Below are 18762 nucleotides of genomic sequence, written 5' to 3' on the forward strand. Positions count from 1 at the left end.
ATATATACTAAATTGAATCACAAGTAAAAAGAAAAATTGTTCGTTTATATACTTTTAGCGAGTATTCCTTTTTTCGTAAATAAATAAATAAATAGAATTATCTAATAACTTAATTATTTTAATGATATTCAAGGAATTAATAAGTTAATTAACATCGTTAGTTAATAAGAGCATTTTATTGTACATAGAAAGTAAATATTAATCCGCTTGAGTAATAGATTTACTGGACGATTTATCTCTTATAAATTTAAAATTAATAGTTATAATAATAATTATTAGTAAGAAATAAATTCCAGATGTTAACAGATAGACCGGCAATGGGTAAACTGACATATATGAAGAATATAATAAAGTATATAATGGAGCACTACCTAATGGCAATAGTGTATCCACAAATGTCACCAAAGAGAATACTTTTCCTAAAAATATAATTAACACATTAAAATCCTGAAGTTAGTAGACAGTTAACAAATTTTTAATTTATTTTTCAACCAATCAATAAAAAAAACTGAAAATGTGTACACTGTAAAAAATTAGGGTGTAAAAAATGGCCCTCGAGAACTTTACACGACTATGCAGTATGAAATGACGGTGTAAATTATCCACCCGTGTAATTTTAACACGGTGTACTCTACTTCTTTGTACCAGTAAGTGTTACTCGTTATAATTTTGATTAATGAGCAATTTTAACACCGTCAATTATACTACGCCGAGTCCAAAAAATTTTTACAGTGTACATGTAGAAAATTAAAAAAGCTCTAAGTGAAATTTTCAAAATATACTTTTTTTTATAATTCATAGTTTTTAAAAATTAAAAAATTATTAAACGTCGGCTAAATTCATTATCATTACACATTTCGAAGATTTTCTTATTTATGATTAGTATATTTACATATTTTCATACCTAAATCATCTGCAGGTGCAGATCTTGATATAAGTGATCGTGTGGTAGGTAAAATAACACCAATAAAAATTCCTAAACATACTTCTAAGTACATATGCCAAGACTCAGTAACCAAAGAAAGACATAATGATGCTGAAAACCCGGATAAACATCCAATTAGGGCTCCTGTAATGTCTGTTAAACCTGCAACAATAATTTATCCGATAAAATAACTGTTTTTTTTTTTTTTGGGTAATTTATTATCATTAGTGTAAACAATTACCGATATAGTCTTTCATTATTTTAAGACCAGCAAATGTTCCGACAATTGATAAAACCATTGACACACTACTAAACATTGAATACTGCACAACATTCCAACCAAGTTTAGCATTTGCAAATAAATAACTGATATCTGAATTTCCGTGAAATGTTATTTTATATAATGACAAAACTGCTAGACAACTCCACAACATCCCACGATTCAAACCTTCACGTTTTTTAGTACACGTTAGTACTAGTTGTTTCACTAGAGAAAAATCAAATGGATTCCCCCATTTTTTCTGAGAAGAAATTAGTTAATTTAAAATAATTTATGAGAAGTGATAAGAATAAACTATACCAGTCCCTAGTCCCCTTAAACATGAGCCTACAAGTTATTTTCCAGATTTATGTCGAAAAAATGTTTAGAAATTTTTGTATTATTTGTTTTTAGAATAATTAAAGTTTATTTTCAGTCTTTTAATTATTGATAAAATATTATATTAAAGAATATAAAAATAAAATAAGTAAATTTACAACAAGATACCGGTAGTTAGCCCCCTTTGACTTCTTATTAAAATCATTTATTCGATGTATTTAATAGGAATTTCATTTAATCAACAAAAAAATTGTAATTTTCTGTTTTAAATAGTAGGACTAGATCTAGTAGGGGTCTGGAAATTGGATAATTTATCATAACTACTGATAAAACTTACTTCAGAATCATTCTGAACAGATTCAGGTACCATAAATACCGCATATAGTAATGATATTAAACAAAGTAAAGCTGCAATAATGAATAAAAATGTATAACCGAGTTTTTGAAATATCAATGGGCCAATAAATGTCCCGATGACTAGTCCAGTTTTGACACAAGTTTGCAAACAAGCTAAGCGCCAAGCACGTTTATCAGGTTCTGTAGAGTCTGATATGTAACAAATTGTTGCTAATAAGAGTCCAGAACCGAAAAGTGCTGTTGGTATGTAAGCTAGTAAATATAACCATGGATTCGCATCAAAATTACTTAATATAAAAAGTATTATGTATCTGCACAATGGAACTGGAAGAAAAATATTTTTTAAATATCTATAAAAAAATTTTGGAACATCCAAAAGTGCACAAATAAAATATCTTTGTACTAGTATACAATTTAACTCATTTCAAAGCAATCAAAAAAGTATAGAGATGATTTAACATCAGTGAATAGTCGAAAAAAGAATTTCAATCGCAAGGCATGGTCGCGATTGAGGTGTGCAATATTATAAATTAGTTTAAATAAAAATTATTAACAGATTACCAAAATATCCTGCAATTATTAAAGGTTTTCTACCATATTTATCACTCCAAGGACCCAAGAATAATATAAGTAAGGCTGGTAAAATGCCTTTAATCAGTGATCTACCAATTATTATATAACTTGCGTGTGGCTGAATAATTTTACTCAACTCTCTTGCCTCCTGACTGCTACTATTTGTATGCAAAATATCACAGCTGGTTTTGTTTGTTACCATTATTTGCCTACACGTTTGAAAGAGAATCAAATCAGTGAGAACATTACCTATAAAAACCAAGTGTAATTAATCAATCAATCAAATATTTATTAATATTTATTCATACTTGTCATTCCATTGGCTAATAATAATAAAAATATTGGTGGCTCCATCAATATAAAATGTCTCCATCCTGTTTTTATTGAATCCACTTGTTTTTCATTCATGATTAATTAATTAAAATTTTATTTCACACAACTATCGTAAAAATCAGAGAGTTATTGCACAGGTTTAGCGTTAAAATTTAAAAATTGAGAAAATAAGGAAGTACGTCGTAAATAAAAAAATATACCTGTAGACTACTTGTGACTGTCAATTCACAATTTGCTATTTTTTAGAAATAGTATTTCGTTACTATTATAATTACTGTCATTATTATTATTACTATATAATTATTTTATGAAAAGATAACAAATAATTTCCATTACACTCTCAGATTATTTTGTTTTCTTGCATTATCATAGTTAATAAATCAAGCTTTGTAGTTTATATACATGTACGTATATGTAATGACAAATGTCAAGGTAACCAAGGACATGGAATAATTAACGTGAGCAGCAACAGCTAATCATCCTATTAAAATAAATCAGAAGATGGTATAAATTAATTTTAGTTTATTATAAAGAATATGATTACCATTTATTTAATTTTTAACAATATGATTTTATAAAGAATTATTAGAAATTACTTATTAATTGACTTACCCTAAGATTAAATGATTTTGATTATTTTATTTATCTAAGCGACGTTTTGTCATAATCAAGTGTGCTGAGCATAGTGCGCTGAGTAATTGAACAAAAAAAGGAATATCAGTCTTCTAAACAGCGATCCGATAAAATTATTCATGTCTTATAAGAATTTAAAATTCATATAAGTAAATTATAGCAAGCAATTATCTTATAAAATATGAAGAGTCAGAACATAAATTGGTTGATCACTGTATTACTTTGAAGTGATATTTTAAATAATTATTAATTGTAAATTTTGTTGTCTCATATCCATGATAATTAAAATAAACAAATCACAGTTTCATTAGATAAAAATTTCTTATTATTTAATGTTTGTTGTTAATTTTTGTACAACGTTTCGTCAGTTCCCCGACTTTACCATGTACTAGAAAGGCAGAATCAGAATTAATTTACATTTTAAACTTATAACATTAACTTACTTAGTAAAAATGTAATTGTTAAATTAAATTAAATTTAATAACCCGTATGAATTACTTCAATTATTAAACATTAACTCTCAAAAATTTTAAATAAATATTTAAGACAATAACATGCTTTATACAGTCTTTCCTCAAACACAAACATTATTATCAATACAACTGACCACTGACAAGTAAAATAATTAAATTTGACATTTAAAATTTTTTAATAAATAATAAATTAGTCGATTTTTTTGAATTTGTCAAATTTTTTATTGAGCATTTCAATGTCAATATGAGACTCAAGTCAATAACTTTATTTTTTTTGAAAATTTTCAATTTCAATAAAAAAAAGTTAATAATAAATAAAATGCTACGTAAACAGCCGATTAATTGAGCGATTTTTCTTTGAAATATTTTAAATAAATAAATATAGAAACAAATATCATTGACATAAATATTCCAGACGTCATTAAATATACAGGCGATGGATAAACTGATATATATGAAGAATATAGTAAACTGTATAATGGTGCACTTCCTAGTGGCAATAGCGTGTCAACAAATGACACCAATGAAAACACTTTTCCTAAAAAAAATAATACCAAATTTAAGACCAAATTTTGACAGTGTATATTGTTTTCAATAATCAAACTATAATTGACATGATAATAGATTTTTATACCTGTATCATCTACAGGAGCTGATGAGGATATAAGTGATCGCGTTGTGGGTACAATAACACCAATGAAAACTCCTAAACAAACTTCTAAATACATATGCCAGGACTTAGTAACAAAAGAAAGACACATGGTCGATAAGAAACCAGATAAACTTCCTACTAAAATGATACTAATGTCCAGAAAACCTGTAAATAAAAAATAAAAATGATAAATCAACTAAATTATTAAATTCCTTTCGTAAAAAAAACTTATTGCAATTGTTGTAAATAATTACCTATATAATGTTTCATTACTTTGACACCACCGAAAGTGCCAATAATTGTTATAACCATAGAAAAGCTATGGAACATCGAATACCGCACAACATCCCAACCAAGTTTCGCATTAACGAATAAATAAATTATGTTTGTATGTCCATTAGTTAAAATTTTCGATAATGATAAAACTAGTAGACAACTCCATAACATTCCACGATTTAAACCATCACGTTTTTTAGTACATGTTAGTACTAGTTGTTTAACTAGGGACAAATCAAATGGATTCCCCCATTTTTTCTAAACATAATAAATTAATTAGGAATTTTTTTTATACAAATTAATCGATTAGTTTTATAACTTACATTAGATTCATTTTTAACAGATTCTGGTACAACAAATACTACATAGAGTAATGATGATAAACTTGAAAAAGCAGCAATGATGAACAAATAGGTATAACCGAGTTGTTTATATATAAAAGGACCAATAAGTGTCCCAATTACTAGTCCAACATGGACACAAGTTTGAAGACAAGCTAAACGCCATGCACGCTTTTCAGGATGTGTTGTATCAGAGACGTAACAATTTGTAGCTAATAAGAGTCCAGAACCCAAAAGGGCTGTTGGTACGTAAGGTAGCAAATATAGCCATGGATTAGCATCAAAACTACTTAATGTACATAGTATTATGTATTTACACAACGGAACTAAAGAAAAAACATATTTTACAATTAATACGATTATATATACTGTGACAAGGGATAATTTAATAAGACAATTTAACGAGAGTAACGTAAATTGGCATAGCAAAGAAAGTCTAAAATCATGTTTTAACCCGAATAATACCATATATTTATTAAGCTTAAAATCAAAATTCAGATCTCAAACCTTCAGCAAAACAATTTTTTTTTTTGTTGATATTAAAAAAAAGTTTGCAATTTGGTTTTTTTTTACAATTATTGACAGTTGTAAAATCAACGCGAGACAATTTGAAACTAATAGCAAATCGGAGAGTTCGGAAAATGCGGAAATTACTGGGTTGGCTCATAGGTTCAATCGTTTTCCAAATTTTTTTGTTAAATAAGATTTTATTTTCCGCTATAAAATAGATAAAATATGGGTTTATTTCGATGAACTAAACAAGTATTAAAACCCGTAGATTCAATGCAAATGATATGAAGCAGCATTAGGTTTACTTATAATTGAAAAATATAAAAATAGTTAATTACCAAAGTTTCCAATTAATATAAGAGGTTTTCTACCATATTTATCACTCCATGGGCCAAAGAATAGTATTAATAATGCTGGCAAAATACTTCTCATCAATGATGTACTCATTATTATATAACTAGTATGTGGTTGAATAATTTTGCTCAATTCTCGCGCTTCTTGACTGCTACTATTTGTATGTAAAATATCACAGCTGGTTTTGTTTGTTACCATTATATGTCTACACGTTTGAAAGAGAATCAAATCAGTGAGGACATTAGCTGTGAAAAAATAAATATAATCAATTAATTGAATCAGGATTATTATTTTCGTTCAATAATCAATCATACCTGTCATCCCATAAGCTAATAACGTTAGAAATACTGATGGTTCCAACAATACATAACGTCTCCATCCTGCTATTTCTAATTTTGTATTTTTTTCATCCATTACAAAACAGATTTTTAATTTTATATGGAATATCGTTTTATAGAAAAATCAATTAATGTTTTAATTAAATGTAAAAACTAGAAAATTAACAAAGTAATAAAAAAAAAATAAAAAGTACAATCGTCGATTTACAATTCGTAACTTTTTTATAAAATAAAAAACTATTATTTTGTTAAAATAAAAATTAAAAACAAACGTATGGTGCAGATAATTATATATATCAATTTAATAATTATTTATATCTGTACACTTGATATTTAACTATTATTTTATAAAATAATTTCATGAGAAGATATCACAGATTTTATTGCAAACTCATTTGGTCTTGAAATTAAATTATAATTGTTGTATATAAACAGTAACTGCACTTAAAACTGATAAAAAAATCAATCTTCTTGAGCGGTGACTTGATAAGAGGATTTAGATGCAATGAATTTAAAATTCATAATCAAAATAATAAATGTCATTGAGAAAAATATTACAGCTGTTAATAAAAATACTGGTGATGGATAAACAAAAATATATGAAGAATAAATTAAACTGTACAACGGAGCACTTCCTATTGGTAAAATTATTTCCACAACTGTGACTAAAGAAAATACTTTTCCTGAAAATAATATAAATATAATTATCAATGATTATAAATATTTATTTATAACATTCTCATAAACATAATATGTATATATATATATATTCGACTGTGTCAAAAAAATCGACTATATTGGATTCAAAAATTACGGAAAACTTCCGCGAAAAAAAAAATACTGTTAAAGTTTTAACTGTTACTAGAAATATTAATACACAGTAAAAAACGAATCCTCAAAGTGTGCAAAAAGCATGTGTTAAAATTCTAACTGTTGAATTTTTAACACTTTTGTGTGTCAATTTAACACACAGTATTTATCTTGTTTGAACTGTCGCAATCGATTGATTTTTTAACACACAAACATGTTATTTTACACGAAAGTAACACTTTTTACGTTACTTTCAAATCAACACCCAAAATATGTTGAAAATAATGTTGACCATCACAAAAGAATTCTTGGAAAAAAGGTCTTATTACTTTTCGATAAATATTATTTTTTCCTAACTTTTTTACTTGTTTTCCGTGTAATTTTTGAAAAAAAGAACAATCGATTTTTTTGACACAGTCTTATATATATTACATATGTACCTATATCATCAATAGGGGCAGATTTAGACAAAAGTGATCGTATAGTAGGTAAAACAATACCAGCGAAAATTCCTAAACAAACTCCAGCGTACATATGCCAGGGTTTTGTCGTAAAAGAGCTTAATAAAGCGGATAAAAAACCAGATAAACATCCGATTAATGCCTCTGTAACTTCTGTAAGACCTGCAATAATATTAATTTACAAGACAAATTTATCGCATTAATAAAATCTTTTTACAATAATCTGCAGAACTTCAAGCTCAAAAAAATTTTTTATAATCTTTCAATTTTATAAATTGACATCTTTTTAAAATTTTAAACACAAGTAAAATGTTAATTTTAAATTTACACTGAAAAACTATAAATAATTGATACAAAACATTTTATTCAACCCCACACACAGTCACACTCAGATGTCTATTCAAATTCTTATCTATTGTTTATCTATTTATGTCTATTCTATCTATCTAAGTCTATTCTAGATTCTTATCTAACGACTTTTCAATTTTTTAAATTTGAAGTCTATTAAAAAGTTTAAATTTTAAAAATCGAGCAAAGCAATGGTTTTTGGTATTTGTAAATTTTTAATATCAATCGCGGGAAATTCAAAAAATTTTTTTCATATTAATGTAAATAATTACCCATATAATCTTTCATTATTTTGAGACCTCCAAATGTCCCAATAATTGAAACTACCATTGACATACCACTGAAAATTGAATACTGTACAATATTCCAGCCGAGTTTAGCATTTGCGAATAAATAATCGATATTTGAACTCCCTTTAATAATCATTGTAAAAAATGACAAAACTACTAAACAACTCCATAACATTCCGCGATTCAATCCATCACGTTTTTTAGTACATGTTAGCACTAATTCCTTAACTAAAGACAAATCGAATGGGTTGCCCCATTTTTCCTGAAAAAAACAAATAAATTATGAATTATTTTTTTAAAAATGCATTGATAAATTTTATATAAAACTTACATTAGATTCATTCTTAACAGTCTCGGGTACTAAAAATAATACGTAAAATAATGATATGGCACAAAGAAAAGCAGAGATAATAAATAAAAATGTAGAACTGATTTGTTGAAAAATTAATGGACCAATAAAGGTGCCAATAACTAATCCAGTGACGAGACTTGTTTGCAAACAAGCTAAACGCCATGCACGTTTATCAGGCTCTGTGGTGTCAGAGATGTAACAATAAGTTGCCATTGAAAATCCAGAGCCTAATAAAGCCGACGGCACTGAAGCTATCAAAAACATCCATGGATTTCCATCAAAATTACTTAGCACAGACAAAATTATGTATCTACACATTGGAGCTGTAAAAAATATTTATAAGAAAGTGAAAAACAAATCAAGTAATTATTGACACTTTATTTACTTTTCCTTTCAAAATTTTTAGTAATTAATAAATATTTTTATATAGTCTTTGGAATATTCAGAATTTAAAAAAAAAAATTCCTAAAAAAAAACTGCCGATTCCGGACACTGTAAAAATCGGGAGTGAATTCGAAATGACTACGGATTTCCTTAAATCCAAATTCATTCTATTACTGGGAGTTTTGGAGTTTTTAAAATAAGTACTCTACATACAGAGTAAATAAGGAGTTTGTCTTTTCAGCGAAGTAATTTCGGAGTGTTTTGAATTTTATTCGAATCCACATTCACTCAGATACGGAACTTTAATATTTAAATCAACTTCCCTTACAGACTGAATTTTATTCCAAGGGAATTAAATAAATAAACAGTCATCCGCTAAACATTCACTCCGGATTTGATCTGCGTTCACTCTGCAAAGTTTTGAATTCCCGCTAAAATTTTCAAAAAGAAGGGAAGTTATTGGTTTCGGGACGATTTTCGAAAATCGAGTTTTCATCAGATCATGACGTTTTGAGGTCCTAAGAAGCTATTCTGACTATTTCTGGGTGAACGTCCGGCCGCGTATTTATGTATGTGTCTGTAAACTTTTTTTGTCCAATCGTTTTTTGACCTCGCAGAGCTCAAAAGTTTAGCAATAATAACATAACGGGAACTTTTCGGGAAAGTCTACCGTTTCCGTGGCGCCACCAAATGACTGCAAATTCTTGTAGAACTCGACGAAATAAGTTTTTTTTCGAAATTTTCGTCTTCAAATGTACTTTCCGAAAAAAAAAAAACAAACAAATTAAAGATGTTAAAATCTATGAAATTTTTCACTTTTTAGAAAAAATCTCATTTTTCTCGAAATCAATTTTTCTCAAAAACTAAGCGAGATATTGAAGATTTTATTCTCTAAAAAAGTCATTTGTCATCAAGATCTACAAAAATTCGTGGTAATATGGCGGTGCTACAGAAACCGTAGAATCCTCAGTATTTTCTAATTGATCATATAAAATGCTTGAAATTTATAAAAAAATTTTATATATTTTAAAATAAATATATTACCAAAATATCCAGCAATTATTAAAGGCTTTCTGCCATACTTGTCACTCCAAGGACCCAGAAACAGAATAAATATTGCTGGTATGAAACTTTCAATCAGCGATTTACTCATTATTATATAACTTGCATATCGCTGAACAATTTTATTCAATTCTCGCACTTCATCACTACTACTATTTGCATGTAAAATATCACATCTACTTTTATTCGTCTCAACTTCCTTACATGCTTGGAAGACAACCAAGTCAGTGAAGACATTACCTAAAAAAAAACCAATCTTTATTCAAATATCTTTAAATATTATTTAAATTATCAGAAAGATCATACTTGTCATTCCATATGATAGCAACAATAAAAATATCGGTGGTTCCATCAATGCAAAACGTTTCCATTCACTTTTCGGAGAATTCGTACATTCACTATCCATTTTGTATAATTTAATAATTTAGTATCAAACAATTAATGAGATAATGATAAATTTTCTTCTGGTTATATGTGTAACTGTTAACGAGGAATAAAACAATGAAATAAAATCAGAAAATGCTTTGTAATTAATAATATTTCAAAGTATTATCTATAATACCGTTGATTTACAACTTTGACTACACTGCAAACTTTTTCATTTTTGTCATAGTTATTATTATAATTATTAAAACTATTCTGAAAAGATAACAAGTAATTTTCTTTATTCTCTATCATCATCGTGATTTTTTGCATTATCTTAGTTAATAATCAAACTAATATATATGTATATATATAAAATAAAAAAAAAGTGGGAAGCAATGAAGGTCAATTAACGTTAACGGAGAGTTAATCATCTTTTTGAGATATAATATAAACAATGAATCATAAATCTATAGACGTGTTGATTATTTGTATATTTAATTATAAAAATACAATCAATATTTATCAAATAATTTATAATATCTTTTGTAAAATGTTGTTACAGATTTGTTATAAAATCATCATAAATATATTTATCAAAAATAATTTATATGTTTGAGTTATTGTAATTGTTAATTAAAAAATGAGTAATATTGCACCATAATAAATTTGCAGAGTAAATGCGGAATCAATGACTTATTTATTTAATTCTCTCGGAGTGAATATATATCTATAGTTCAAAAAACTAAAAATATTAGTTAAGATGACTGTTTTTTCATTTCCATCCCTTTTTTAGTTACCACAACTATGCACTTTTCTCTCAGTGTAATTATGATTTATTTCTATTGAATATAAATTTATTTAAGTAGTAAAACTCCCGACCGGAGTGATTGCGGATTGAAATAAAATCCGCGTTACTCCGAAATCACTCCGCTTTTGAAAAAATCCCAATTCACTCTGCATACAAAGTAATTTTTTATAAACTCGGAACTTTGAGTGACGGAGTGAATTCGGATTTAAATAAAATCCGTATTCACTCCTGATTTTTTAGTGTGCATTGAGTAATTTTCAAACTTTCAGTCTTCTTGAATTGCGGATTGATAAGGCGATTCATATTTGTTAAATTTCCAATCCATTATTATGATAATAATTATCATTAAAAAATTTATTCCAGCTGACAATAAAAATACTGGTAATGGATAAACTGACATATATAAAGAATATATCAAACTGTATAACGAAGCACCTCCTAACGGTAGTAATGCTTCCATAAATGTGACCAATGAAAACACTTTGCCTGGACAATAAAAAAATTTTAATAATAAAATTATTTTTTATTTAATTGAGTTATAATTTATATATATTTATACCCAGATCATCGATAGGAGCAGATTTTGATAAAACAGATCGCGCAGTAGGTGAAATCATGCCGGTAAAAATTCCTAAACTAGTTCCTAAGTACATATGCCAAGGTTTTGTAGTAAAAGAGTATACAATAGCTGCGGCAAATCCAGATAGACATCCTATTAATGTCCCTGTAGAGTCTTTAAGACCTGCAACAATGTTTTTTTTAAATTAAATTGAGTGGTTAGCATTTTTAACAAAAATAATACGAGGCAGCTAAGCTGTTGGATAAATTTTTAATCAGTAAAAGAATACGTGTTTCAGCTTTTCTTACTATAAAGTTTAAAAAACTACAATTATACACTGAGAGAAGAAATTACTTTTATTCAAAAACTATATTCTTAATACGAGAAATTTATTTATTGAAAATATTTGCAATAAAATTATATTTTAACTGAAGAAATCACAATGATTTTGTAGTAAATTATAAATTAAAACAATTACCTAAATAATTTCGCATTACTTTTAGACCAAAAATTGTTCCCACAATTGTTAATGACATAGATAAACTACTGTAAACTGAAAACTGTACTGTATTCCAACCGAGTTTCGCACTAGTGAATAAATATTTAACATTGGCAGTTCCATCCATAATAATTACAAGAAATGATAAAACTAGTACACAACTCCATAGTAACCCACGGTTTAAACCAGGACGTTTTTTAGTACATGTCAATATCAATTGTTTTACTAGAGCTAAATCAAATGGATTTCCCCATCTCTGTAACAATAAATAACATCAATTATTATTAATCTATTGATACTATGGTATGTGGTTTTATAGAGAAATTGCATGAATTTTTTATCATCAAAAATTTATTTATAGATGAAAGAACAACTTTTTAAGAATATGTTTTAATCATTTTTTTTTAAGCCGAAATTTTATATATATTATAATAATTGATTATGACGTCATTACTTCTATCGGAACTGAAGACCAATGAAAGTCACTCTATTCTCTTGTATTTTCTTTTGGTTGTGATTCTGATAAAGTAAACATGAATGTTTTTTTATCTCTCCGTCCAAAGGAACGTCGGGACACGGAAAACATTTTTTAATTTTAAATTCAACTAAGAAATCAATTATCATAATATTTTGCCTCAATTTTTCTTAGCAACTTTCATTAAGCTTAAAAAAAACATTTTGATTACAAAACATGCAGCTTCTCTATTTAGGTTTTTTTTGGACAATTAAAAATAAATAATTGATAATACTAATTACTGATTACTGAACTTAATTAAGCAAAGAAATAAATAAATAATACTTACATTAGATTCATTTCTAATAGTCTCAGGTACAAAAAGCAGTATATGAAGTAATGATATTACAGATAGTAAAGTAGCAATGATAAATAATAAAGTATAGCCATACTTTTGGAATATCAATGGACCAATATATATACCAATAACTAATCCCGCAGAAAGGCAAGCTTCAAGACATCCTAAATACCACGCACGTTTTTCAGGTTCTGAAATATCTGACACGTAGCAGAATACTCCTAATAAAAGTACTGAGATTCCGCCTAATAAAGCAGAGGGTACAGATGCTAATAAAAACATCCACGGACTTACATCCCAGTGATTTAGTATTGATAATAATGTATACGTGCATATTGGAGCTAGAATTTTTATTTATACTTTAGACAACATGTGAATTTTTAAATTAAAAAATAACTAACATTAATAAATAAATAAAATTTTTACATAGACATCTAATAATTTTTTGGATTTTTTTTAAACGATAAATCATTAAAAAAAGATATTTACAAAAATTGCACTTATGATTTTGTAAATTTTCTACCTGTGCATATTTTTAGTTTTTTTTTTTGACATTGAATTGTTGAAAAAAAAAAATCCGAAAATTCTTAATTGTCTGTTAATTTCAGGATCATAGTTTTTACCAAAGTATCCAACAACTAAAAGTGGTTTCCTTCCATATTTATCACTCCAAGGACCGACAAATAATACCAGCAATGCTGGAAAAATACCTTCAATCAACGATTTGCACATAATTATATAACTCGCATGAGGCTGAACAACTTTATCCAGTTCTTTTGCCTCTTGGCTGCTGCTATTGGTATGAAAAATATCACAGCTATTTTTATTTGTTACCATCATTTGTCTACAAGTTTGATAGACAATTAAATCAGTCAAGACAGTTGCTAAAAAAAAATAAAATATTTCAAATTGATATTTATTGAACAGACATTGATAAAATGATCCCTTGCTTGTAGCGGCAATTTTTTAAATTTCTAAATGAAGAAATAAAATTTAAGTAGGATAAAAATTAAAAATCCGTATTATTTAAATTTCATTATTTTAATTCATTTATTTGAGATTTAGGTATTGTCTCATATCTGCTCCATTCACACTAGTTTTGGCCACTCAAAAAATTTTAATAAAATAATACGTAATGTAAGCAATGAATTAACTTTTTCAACTTATTCAAAGAAAATTTTTTTACTGTATCAGAATGAAAATTTTTTTTATACTTTTTCATTAATTAAAATGGAATACTAAAAGTCAAAAAATAGAGCACTGGCCACAAATGCTACTTCTATCCTATTTTCAAATAATATTTTCTGCCAGCCCGAATTATTAACAAATAGAATAAATAATTAATAAAATAAAATTAAAAAAAAATGCGCATTTAAAATATTTTAAATTAACAAGTGCATTTTTTACAAATATTATTTGTTTAATCACTTATTCTATTTATTTATAATTTTAAATTTGTCTGTTTGCTACATTTACACTCATATAAATAAAACCTAAGCAGAATAAAAATTAACAAATGCTTATTTAGATCAATGAAAAATCGTTGCGCGCATTTTTTTAAATTTCATTATTTTATTTAATTTAATTCAAAGTTATAGAATGTTTCATGTCTGCTACATTCACACTCATACTTTTTTGTATAAAAAAAATTTTTTTAAAAACATGCATAGTTTTTTGTTAATAAATAAATACCTGTCATTCCATAAGCCAATAATAGTAAAAATAGTGGCGGTTCCATCAATGTAAAACGTCTCCATCCACTTTTCACCGAACGAACACATTCATTATCCATAATTAATTACTTAAAATATTAATTATCAAACGATATGTTTTAAAAACTTATCAGTACAGGTTACACGTGTAACTTTAACGAAATTCATAAAATTGTATAAATATTAAATACGTCTTTAAAGTATATTCATATTCATATATATATTTTTAACAATAACACAGTTGCTCAGCAACTGTCAACTAGTCTCTACAGTAATTTGATTATTGCTGTTATTATTATTTTACAATAAGATAATAAGTGAATTTCTTTGTTCTATGTCTGATTACTTATTTTTTGCGCTGTCATTATTTTTAATAAAACATTTGTAAATAAAAGTATATGGAATCTTCATCAAGGTCGTTGATTATCTCTCAGACAAGATAACTTAACCTCTTTATTTTATTTAACTCACTAATTTAAATCTAATTGACGTAAATCAAAAATTTGAAAATTTGAAAATTTATTTATAAGATCTCATTCTGTATATTTATTATTATTATCCTATATAAATATATACGATTTCGAAATAATATATATGTCAAATCAACAGCTGGTTTCTATTTACAAACATCTACTTTTTTTTCTCTACAATTGATAGAAAAATAATAAAAAAATGCTATCAAATCGACCTCAATCTCCAAAGGAAGAAGAATGCTGTGGTAATTCATGCAATCCATGTATATTTGACGTACACAAAAAATTATTAAAACAATGGGAGTTAAAGCAATTAAATTTAAATAATAATAATTTATTAGAACCCCTAGTATATAAATTATTTAAAGTTACTAAATTAAAACATTTAAATAATGATTACATAAAATTGGTACTCAGTTATAATTATGATGAACAAGAGCTAAAAGATGGACGAATAATATTAAATCCAGGGCAACATGTTGTAATAAATTACTTAAAATGGTCAAAACCATTTACTCCGATATCATGGACTGATACTACGATTAAATTATTGATTAGAATTTATGCTGACGGTATAAATACACAGAGATTAAAAAATTTGGAGATCGGTGAGGTGATTAAAGTTCGAGGGCCGTATGGAGATTTTAATTACGCGCGTAATAAATTTAAAAATATTATTATGTTTAGTATTGGTAGTGGACTAGCTGTTTTTTTACCGATTATTAAATCAATTATTGATGATGAGGAAGATGAAACACGTGTTTTTTTAACTGCTGGGTTTAGATCGTTAGATCTGGTACCGATGAAAAAAAAACTTAAATTATTTACTGACTACTGGAATGTTCAGTGTACGCTTTATTTAACAGAAGGTAGTAATGAATATAACATGACAATTTTTTGTATTAAATAATTTAAATAATTTTCCATTACAGGAACAAGTCTAAATATCAACGGTATTGATATTAAGCATGGAAGAATTAATGAAAGAGTTTGTAAAAGTGTTTTGGAAAATTATTTAGCTGATTGTACTTTAGTTTTAATTTGTGGGACGGAAGAATTCAATGAATCGCTTGAACAATGGGTTTCAGAATGTAATTTTTTAAATTATTATGTCTTCAGATGAATAAATAAATAAATATATATTTTGGTTTCATCATTCAGTTACTTACAATAGCACATGATATATTTGTATTACAGTTTGGACAGAAGCCATGGATGCGGTCGAAAAGAATTTGATTGCCTGCGACGACTTGCAACCACTAGAAAATAATTTTTTTTAATTATTAGATAGTTAATTTCAATTTTTTTATTTCAACAGTCAGTCTGGGTTAAATGGTTAACGTTTTAAAAATGTTATAAGAAAATTGAATAAATTTGAGAACCAATGGTTAAATATTTTACTTCATACTAAATGATACAATTATTATTTCAAATCTTGTAATAATTACTTTTATTTATTTGTTATTTTTTATATAAAATACAAGATCACTCCATGTACTATAGGGTGGACGTTAAAATTATATTTTATAGGGCGTCTGAGAAAATTTAATTTTTAACGACCACCCTAATGTACTAATTCCCAGATCGTGTACTGGGTTCGTACCTTATATTACAAACTATATCTTCAAAATAAGCAAAGAAAAGTTTTGATCCAAAATGACTCTTTAATAAAAATATTAAATTACCTGAAGAAGACAAGTAGTATGAAAGTAACGTCGGCATTTTTCATTATTACACACTTCCGATGGCACGTCACCATTTTCTGATTCCATTGAAAAACAAATGCAGCATTCTTGATCATCAACAATCCCATCATTTGGTTGTACTGCACTGCTTTCATCTGGTGGTCGTGGTAATTCGTCGATATCTAATAAATCCAATAGATTTTCAATAATCGTTCTATCACCAGACCATTTCTGTCAAAAAAAAAACAACAGTTATACATAAAAATATACATTTAATTGAACATATATATGTAAATAAAAAAAATTAAGTACTTCTAAATTTTCAGTTATGATATCTTGACATTTGGCAACTTCATTATCACTCCCAAGTACTTTTATTTCTTGTAACCGTTCAGGACAAGATGGGTCTGGAGTTATAAGAAGCGACAGAGCTGGATTTAAATAAATTCGTCTGTACAGGTGGTACGGTTTTGGTTTAACGGGATCAATTACCCAGCAATTCCTATAAACAAAATAAAAATTAGAATTTTTTCTTCACTGAATTAAATAAATAATTTAAACTAACTCATCAATATCTTTTAAGTCAATCAAAATATTTTCCAATGAATCAACTCTTGATTTAAGAGTCTCTACAGCTTCAGTTAATGTCGATATACAGGTTTCAAGAGCTGGATGATTTCTTAACTCAGGTAAATCAGACGATAATAAAATCCACGGATTATTGTACGATTTGTTTTGTTTTAATTTTATAGAAATATCTTTGTATGTTAACCTAATAATATCTAAACCACTGCTAGCAGAAATGCTGACATCCTGTAAAAAAATTTTTATTTTTTTAAAATAAATAATCAATTATTATCAAAAATTTATGATCCTGAAGTTAGTAGACTATTGAGAATTTTAAGATTATTTTTTCAATAAATCAGTTACAAAAAAAACTAAAAAATGCACATGTAGAAAATTAAAAAATCTACAGGTGCAATTTTTTAATATATATTTTTTAAAATAATTTTTCATTTTAAAAAAAATCAAAAAATTATTAGACGTCGGCTAATTTCAGAATCATAAAATTTTACACTTACAGGAATCATAAGAGCCGTTTTTAATTCTTCCAAATTGTAATTATCCCACCACTCAACATCAATAGGCGTGTCATTGTATTTTTCTTTGATGATCGTGTCCTAAAAAAAATAATAAAAAATAATTAAATTGAATTTATTGATGAGTAATAAAGTAATAATTAATTAATTACCATTAACTTCTGTAATTGACTTAAAAAAGACATAATAGAATTATTACTACGTAATAAATCATTGACTTTTTTACTAAAGTCGGCAGCATACACTGATGATATTTTATTACCAAAGTAAATAGTTGCATGTTTGAATAATGGATATTTAGGTACTTTTAATTTTATTTCAATCTGGTAATTACTATTAATATTTAATAAACCATGCAAAGTGAACGGATTTTCGGATGTTAATATTAATTGAGGATACCATTTTAATAATTCCTCATATTCATTCATTTTTAATTATTTATATTTATACTTGATATTTAAAAATCTTAATAAATATAACAATGCAACAAACAGCATTAATCGACAAAATACAAATAATATTAATATCCGAGCACGTGACTTATTTTTTGTTTACAAACTTATATCTTTCTCTCTTTTTCTCAGAAACACAAAAAATAATCGTGGTAATAATAGATAACTTGCTTATCAACCTTTCGACTACCACCATATGATAAATGATGTTATTTAAGGCGCTTTC

General features: G+C 26.7%; 5 protein-coding genes across 5 annotated transcripts; 1 reads left to right on the plus strand and 4 right to left on the minus strand.

Moving 5' to 3' along the window:
• Positions 1 to 198: 198 nt before the first annotated feature.
• On the minus strand, positions 199 to 3479 carry LOC103576460 (proton-coupled folate transporter). Its single transcript, XM_014440624.1, has 8 exons — positions 3399 to 3479; positions 2987 to 3267; positions 2762 to 2892; positions 2442 to 2702; positions 1861 to 2204; positions 1167 to 1446; positions 905 to 1087; positions 199 to 419 (listed from the first exon to the last, which is right to left on the minus strand). Exons 3-8 carry the CDS (start codon positions 2859 to 2861, stop codon positions 199 to 201), a joined length of 1389 nt encoding a protein of 462 aa, XP_014296110.1. The 5' UTR covers positions 2862 to 2892; positions 2987 to 3267; positions 3399 to 3479.
• Positions 3480 to 4099: 620 nt separating this feature from the next.
• LOC103576458 (proton-coupled folate transporter-like) lies at positions 4100 to 6246 on the minus strand. The gene is made up of 5 exons (XM_008556678.2): positions 6010 to 6246; positions 5144 to 5487; positions 4799 to 5078; positions 4527 to 4709; positions 4100 to 4430 (listed from the first exon to the last, which is right to left on the minus strand). Exons 1-5 carry the CDS (start codon positions 6221 to 6223, stop codon positions 4231 to 4233), a joined length of 1221 nt encoding a protein of 406 aa, XP_008554900.2. The 5' UTR covers positions 6224 to 6246; the 3' UTR covers positions 4100 to 4230.
• A 579-nt stretch (positions 6247 to 6825) lies between these two features.
• Positions 6826 to 14921, minus strand: LOC103576426 (uncharacterized). The gene is made up of 12 exons (XM_008556637.3): positions 14807 to 14921; positions 13738 to 13998; positions 13106 to 13455; positions 12282 to 12558; positions 11804 to 11986; positions 11511 to 11730; positions 10377 to 10468; positions 10053 to 10310; positions 8604 to 8947; positions 8255 to 8534; positions 7614 to 7796; positions 6826 to 7046 (listed from the first exon to the last, which is right to left on the minus strand). Exons 1-12 carry the CDS (start codon positions 14904 to 14906, stop codon positions 6826 to 6828), a joined length of 2769 nt encoding a protein of 922 aa, XP_008554859.2. The 5' UTR covers positions 14907 to 14921.
• Positions 14922 to 15490: 569 nt separating this feature from the next.
• Positions 15491 to 16422, plus strand: LOC103576427 (NADH-cytochrome b5 reductase-like). The gene is made up of 2 exons (XM_008556641.2): positions 15491 to 16168; positions 16232 to 16422. The coding sequence occupies exons 1-2, from the start codon at positions 15499 to 15501 to the stop codon at positions 16420 to 16422; spliced, it is 861 nt and encodes a 286-aa protein (XP_008554863.1). The 5' UTR covers positions 15491 to 15498.
• Position 16423: 1 nt separating this feature from the next.
• LOC128667243 (E3 ubiquitin-protein ligase FANCL) lies at positions 16424 to 18648 on the minus strand. The gene is made up of 6 exons (XM_008556640.3): positions 18237 to 18648; positions 18067 to 18165; positions 17550 to 17797; positions 17297 to 17486; positions 16985 to 17215; positions 16424 to 16558 (listed from the first exon to the last, which is right to left on the minus strand). Exons 1-6 carry the CDS (start codon positions 18510 to 18512, stop codon positions 16457 to 16459), a joined length of 1146 nt encoding a protein of 381 aa, XP_008554862.2. The 5' UTR covers positions 18513 to 18648; the 3' UTR covers positions 16424 to 16456.
• Between the last annotated feature and the right edge of the window lie 114 nt (positions 18649 to 18762).

The sequence above is a fragment of the Microplitis demolitor genome, chromosome 1 (assembly GCF_026212275.2).
Source record: "Microplitis demolitor isolate Queensland-Clemson2020A chromosome 1, iyMicDemo2.1a, whole genome shotgun sequence".
Taxonomy (NCBI): domain Eukaryota; kingdom Metazoa; phylum Arthropoda; class Insecta; order Hymenoptera; family Braconidae; genus Microplitis; species Microplitis demolitor.